Raw genomic sequence first — 7,243 nt, 5'->3', positions numbered from 1 at the left:
GAGCTTGATATCAAGTTATCTACAAGGCTGATTAAACAGAAAATTTGAGGGTCATTCCCATCTTCAACCCCTCTTTCCATCCATGCACTCTAATCTATAAATTGAATCATAGAATTTTTTTAAAATATAATCATTCAACTTACTTCCCACATTTATGGACTAATTGTAAGATATGGACTTTATGAGATAAATAAAGGTCATTCTTTGTGTCTTCGGTGTGTGAGGAGAGATAACACAGAATAGTGGGAGATCACCTGGACTTGTATATAGTCATGATTGTTGAAGATCATAAGGATCTTTGGTAAGCATCCTTGGCTTGCATTTTTTATCCTTACTATCATCATTAGGTTACAGCCTTTTCATTGACTTATTCTACCATAACATTACACCATTACACCTTTCGATCACACCTCACGCCCTTCACATTACCCTTTTTTTGTGTTCTCACTCTTCATTCTCCTTACATACCTCATTCTTTTCATCACATCATGCCCATCTTTTTACTTCCTCATCTCGTTATCCTCACTCCGTTTTCACATGCACTCATGCTTCGAATATCTTCATGATCATTATGCGCTCTTTAATATAATAGTATTAATTTTATAAGTAACTACCATCTTTTTACTTTACATTTGCTCATTTCACTATCCCATATTTTTATGTATCTAGTCTCATCCCATTAATCACTTTTTTTGCATAAAATTTTTTACTCTTGTTCCTTGTGGAGAGGATCCGTACTCATGACTAGGTAAATTCACTGAAATGAGTAAGGGTTTATAGTTTTAGTGATTAAACTCAAAAACACCAACATTAAATTAAAACCCTAATATTTGATTTTATCAATCCACTATCATGAGTTCATCATTCTACTCACATTTAATTGGCACATGACAATAGGGTGATGAACAATTAGCAATTGATGAGTTCATGCCTCATTGAATCTTCATTAATTATTCTTCATATTTATAGTTAAATGGTTTTTTCATAAAACTATACAGCTAAGTTTTATTTTGAAAGATCAACAGACCTATGCCTATGTCTCTCTAGGTCCATGTATTAGTATAGTTAGTAAGTTAAGGGCTTAATTACCTTTTCTACAAAACTTGTGAATTAACTATGTCAATTAACAGATTAATTGATCAAAAGTTGATTGAGGCCAATCTATAGGTTTAGGCATGGGTACTTGTCCTAATCAAGCTACATCTCGTGATTCAGAATATGCTATAGAGTGTATCAATTTTCCTGGCACATCCTTGTCACCAGTTAATTGAGCTCTATCCTTTTATTATCAGTTAAGAATCTCTAAACAATAGGTTAAAATATGTTCAGGATAAATGGAAGAATACTTCCTCCCATCTGATTGTGTGTTCAAGATGGGATCCTCCAACTTTCATATAAAAGGAGAAAATGTGAGGAACAAAAACATACACATGTAGGAAATTCTTTTTGTAAAGAGTACCGACTATTTTGTCTTTAATATATCAGAAATACTGGCCATGGGATCCATCATACTAATTATATGAGTTATTCTATTTAGCGTTATTCTACCTCTATAATTTAATGACGTTGTCCACTTTCATTGAATAAAAATATTCTGACCACATGTTTAAAGACAGAATATTAGCAGTAGGATTCATCAGAATCGCTTAGTTAAGACACATATTCATGGACAACAATGAATGTAGCCAACAATAGTGAATCATAGAGTATGCATGTATGGATGTATGTACTCACATATGTATGTAGGTGCATACATATGTACTCTTCGTGGGTAAGACGTTTTGGGGGGGCTCTTTAATATACAGAATAGAGCTAATAACGCGATTTGAATGGTGACATATGAGGAAATATTTAATGCTTCTGTTTTTTTAGGGAGCGGCTTTAAAGAATTGTGCCAGAACTTTAGGTGGATACATGATCTTTGGCTGCTTTAATAATATGCTTCATGTGGTTATGTTTAATTGTCTTCCAGGTTGTAGCTGTTCCCAAACGGAAATTGATTCAGCAGGGAAACTGTTATTGGCGGTCTGTGACTGCTGCGCTTGTTTTCTGCATTTTTTACCGTCCTCAATTTCTATATCTCATATGATGTATTTGGCAGTAGTGTGCATCTCTTTCTTCTTTCTCTCTTTTTCCCTCTGTTATCCTCTTTCTCATTCTCTCGCTCTCTTGATCTCTCGATTCCTCTCATAATTGCGGGGGTGACATGGATAATCCAAATACGACTGGGCACATGGCTTTGAATCCGGACGGCCTTCAAACCGTGGACATTAAAATGAGAAATGACGCAACGTCCATCTACTGAAACTTCCCCCTAAATACGAATACCTGGGGTGATATGAAGTCTTGCAGTTACTCTGTATCCCTTTAAAATGTGATTCTAGAAAATTTCTTAGAGAGGTACACGTACTGATAACTACTAAAGGAGATCTATGATCATTCTAACTCTCGCCAATTAATAATTTAATCTTCAAATTCCCAATTAATAATTATGTTATCCCTAGTTTCATTTTTCATAGTATCACTTTTTAAGCATCGCTAAACGGATGGCAAAACTAGCTAGTTCGCTTTTCCGCAACTTTTTCACTCACGAAGAACGTTTCACTAAAAGAACACAAGCTTGTTTAATAAAATGAACACTTGCATTGCTGAAGTGTTCCAATGTATTTAATGATCTCTGGTTTTGTAATTACTCAATATATACTTAAATTACTGGATGTAGGATGCGGTAAAACGACCACACGTCTGGGATAAAAAGGGGAATTACTTTTACGTATCGCTAAACAAATGGCAAAACTAGCTGGTTTGCTTTTCCGTAACTTTTTCGCTTACAAGACCGTTTCACTAAAAGAACATGAGCTTGTGTAATAAAATTAACATTTGTATTACTGAAGTGTCCCAATGTACTTAATGATCTCTGGTTTTGTAATTACTCAATAAATTCTTGAATTACTGGAGGTAGGATGCGGTAAAACTACTACACGTCTGGGATAGAAAAAGGGAATTACTTTTAAATATCGCTAAACTGATGGCAAAACTAGCTAGTTTGCTTTTCCGTAACTTCTTCGCTTACGAAGAACGTTTCACTAAAAGAACACGAGCTTGTGTAATAAAATAAACACTGAAGTGTCCCAATCTATTTAGTAACTACTCAATAAATTCTTCAATTACTGGAGGTAGGATGCGGTAAAACTACTACACGTCTTAGATAAAAAAAGGGAATTATAAGCGACAATTTTAATGCCATTGATGAGCTCTCTGCGAGTACATCTGAGAGCGAGCAGCGCCTAGAGAAGCGCGCGTCTTCAACCCTCCGTTTTCAAGAAAACTTAAGCAAGGGAAACCTTGGGTATAAATTAGTAATCAACCCATTCGGCCAAACGATTAACCAAACATGAAAAACAGGACTATTCTTACGACGATGAAGAAGAACAAGGAGAAGAAGACGGGCTCGTTCTCCTCATTCGTATTGCTTCATCAAAGAAATTCTCTTCAGCGTCGTCTGATCGAGCGAGAGTAAGACTTGAGGATGGAACCGCAGCCGCTGCAGACGATAGCTCGCCATGATTTATGGTGAACGGGCACGTAGAAGACGCGCGTTGCGGTCTGCATCTCTGCTACTCGCGCGCCGCTACCGCATCGGCCGCACATCCCCGCTGCAGGCTTCGTGCTCTTCGTCGTCCTCGTCTGGTCCACCATGAAGCAGAAGAAAACCATCGCTTTGAGATTGGCGAATTGCGAAACTTGCCGTTCTTACTTGGTTTAATAGCAGCGGCCTTCCCAAATTGGGTACGCGTATTCAAAGCGATGGCGGCCGTGGGATGCATGCAGACGCGGTGCCCAAGTATAACCAGTCCTTAGGGGAATATTTTATTTCTTGCCTTTGAATGGGCCAGTTTAATTCAACTGTTACTTCCTCCAGTTGTTTAATATTTTTTTGACATGGAAAATATCGAAGGATAATTAAACTTACTAGTTAACGATCACATGGGGTGGAGTTTTATTAAATAGACGCCCGCAGATCACAACCAATGGGAAGCTTCGTTATCCTTCCTGATTTGCCGTAATGAAAAAGATTTAAAGAGAGAAAATAAAATGGGTAGTTAAGGACGCAGTCAAGCCGGCAGATCACAAGGAATGGGAAATTTCTTGCCGCCCCTTAATTCAGCCGTCAACGTGGTTTTAATACGTCAATAACCCATTTGCGTCTGACATTAAAATTAAGGCGAATATACTGTACAGAGGGAAACAAGGAAAGTTTTTTGATAGAGCCGTGGGTGTCCTTCTCGAAGATGTGTCGATTTCAGCTGTTTTAATTAATATTGAGGTAATATTACACCGGTTAATGTACAAGTAGATGCCGCACCATAAATTGACTTGTCAAGATCCGCTCACTGTCTTTCTCTAGTTTTACGTTAACCTTAGGATCAACCTGGTAGACCTTCCTCTGTGCATGCCGCATAAAGCACTGCAACGGGATCCCAGCTAGTGGGTGCCTTTAATTCCATTATAGAGAGGCAAAGTGGGTAAATCAGCCCACGAGCATGGCCCCAGTGACGTTTGTAGCCATAACTATATCTTTTGCAGTTTTCAAAAAATGTCAGCACAAAAAATAATTTTAAAAACATGCCTTGTAAACTAGTTACGACTCCCTTCAAGTTAATTCATGGATTTCTAGCAAAACAATTTTTTTATTCTTGCAAATACTTGATCATTTTTAAAGATGAACTTTGTCACATGCATGGGCGTCAACTTTGCGATTCGTCTGAACTATTGGTGAAAATAATATAAAACTTTGATGATTAATAGATGTCTTGATACAAGTTTCAATTATTAGCTAGATGTATTTCAACTTAGTCACTGTCTACACGATACTACATACTGAGTAGATGTATTTCAATCAATAAATATTTCTTAAGTTTTTCGTAGAAGTAATGAGAAAGTCTTGACTAAGGCAAACAACTTTTGCTGAACAGCATTCAATAGGATGCGTATGAGCCGATTTAAAGTATCATCACATGATTCATGTCATGTAAATTCCAATAAAAACAACTTAATGGTTATATTTTGAGTCTTGGGATGCAGCTTAACTGTAGTACCGGAACAATACAGAAAATAATGGTACCAAATATATATTGGCCTGTCTATTATTAAACCTTTGGTTGATCTCCCCCAAACGCAACTAACCCTAGAGAGCTACCTGATAAGTCCCAATTTTTGGTTTTTATGTCGTTGCTTTCATTCAGACTTAGCCAACAATTTTTATGAAAATGTTCCACTTATATACTCTATAATTAATATAGGGCAAGCAAGGGTTCGATCCACAGAGAGGCAGAAATTTAATTTCAGAATTTTCCTCAAGCTTGAAATGAAGAACGAGAGTTTAAAAGTGAGAAACATATTTTATGAGATTTTTACAGATTTTTAGTCAAATTATATAAATTCCTATGATCTAGATTGAAGAAATACAAAGAAAAATAATAAAAATATATCAGACTAATTTTTATAATTTTAATTAAGATTAGAAATAGGAAATATATATTTTTGAATTTTCTTCAATTTAATTAACACAAAAATACTAGAAATATTAAAACCAAGAGGTAAATTTTTTTTTGAATTTTTGTAGAGGTTAAAAACACTGAACATTGATTGTATTAGTTTCAGGGTTTTTTATTATTTTTGGAATTTTCAAATACAGAAAATAAGGAAAATACCTTTTCCGGTGATTACGAGCGGCGGTGGCGGCGGAGCGACGGCGTCGGCAACGGACCAGATGAGCCGGCAGTCCTTTTGTAGCCCCTATAGGGCTGACCATAGTGGGCCAACCCACTAAGGTTCAGCCCAATTCGGCTAAGTCAAGACTTAGCCAAATGCGCTAAGCCCTATTGGGCTTGACCCAATATGGTTAGGACTTAGTCAATTTGACCAAGTCCTCCACTTTCCACTTTTTTTGCTCTAAATGATGGAATTCATACACGATTTTTTTTTTCAATTTGAAAGGAAGAATGTAGGAGGATCTAGAGAGAGACTGGAATAGATTTGAGAGAGAAAAATAAATGTCTTTAGAGAGAGAAAATAACTGAAATGAAGAGATAGAGAGAAAAAATGAAGAGAGAGTGTAGAAGAAGTTTAAGATGGAACTTTCAAGAGGATGAACTAGGAATATTTATGAAGATATAGAGAGAGAATGAAAAATTCTAGAGAGAGAAATTAGGGAAAATTGAATCTTTAGAGTGAGAAAGTGATGGATTTTAAGGGTACATGGATGGGAAATGCTATGAAAATGGAAACCTAGGTTCCAAAAACCTCAAGGCAAGCCTCAATGCTTCCTCTTAAGTCAGGGTCCCTATATTTCACCAGGATCAGGTGATTTTCAATGCAAAAAAGAGATGAGATTGAATGAAAACTTCAACAAACTTACATTAAGCAGGCTGAACAACCTAGATCCTGAAATATGCCTTGTCCTGCTGGCCAGTCACTTGCTAGAGCACTTCCAGAATTAGGGGAAATGAGAGACGAAAATATTATTCATACATTTTAAGAATTACTAGAATACCCCTATGAGCATTTTCTATTCTCTTTTCTTGCCATTTTGGCTCTTTTTCTCAATGGGTTGAGAACTTTGCCTTCTAACTTCCAGCTTTTTTCATTTTAAGGTGTTTGAATGATCAACAGGTGGGTCAGGTCATGGCCCAAGCCCCTCTGATTTCTCTTTTCAAAGCTCACAACATCGTTTCATCATTTCAGCCCGTTTTGATAATCACAATGCTTCCAAAAATTTTCCAATTTCAAGAGAACTGTATCTTCTAATTCCTTTAAATTTCTGCACATTTGGAACTATAAAACAGTCATCAGTAATCAAAATGCTTGACTTCATAGAAGTCAATGAAGTTAGTGAAAATTAACCATAATGTGCAAAAGCAGGAATTTCTAGCTAATGCATAAAATTTGAGAAATTCAAATAATAACATGATTAATCAACAATTAATAATACCAAAAATATCTAAAATGTATGTAAATATATGTGCATTTAGCATGTTATCACTACATTAGGCCTGCTGTTGGGTCTACACTATAAAATGAGGCATGAAAAAGAACTTTTCAAGGATCGGAGTTTAACTAAATCTCAATTAATCTCTAAAACTAAAACACTTTTGACACCCCATCAGGGACATGTTCCGCCCAGAACTTATTCCCTAAAAGAGTGTTCTGAATCTTTTCCCATATCTTATCTCGATAAGCA

General features: G+C 36.2%; 1 protein-coding gene across 1 annotated transcript; it reads right to left on the bottom strand.

Moving 5' to 3' along the window:
• Positions 1-3,222: 3,222 nt before the first annotated feature.
• LOC144700898 (uncharacterized) lies at positions 3,223-3,761 on the bottom strand. Its single transcript, XM_078572474.1, has one exon. It carries the CDS (start codon positions 3,715-3,717, stop codon positions 3,493-3,495), a length of 225 nt encoding a protein of 74 aa, XP_078428600.1. The 5' UTR covers positions 3,718-3,761; the 3' UTR covers positions 3,223-3,492.
• Between the last annotated feature and the right edge of the window lie 3,482 nt (positions 3,762-7,243).

The sequence above is a fragment of the Wolffia australiana genome, chromosome 3 (genome assembly GCF_029677425.1).
Source record: "Wolffia australiana isolate 7733 chromosome 3, ASM2967742v1".
Classification (NCBI taxonomy): Eukaryota; Viridiplantae; Streptophyta; class Magnoliopsida; order Alismatales; family Araceae; genus Wolffia; species Wolffia australiana.
Note: the sequence above shows the minus strand (reverse complement) of the source record. Positions and strands in the feature narration are given on the sequence as shown.

What these genes read in the sequence shown, in the direction of transcription:
- LOC144700898 (XM_078572474.1), bottom strand. Translation starts at nt 3,717, where the DNA reads ATGGTTTTCTTCTGCTTCATGGTGGACCAGACGAGGACGACGAAGAGC.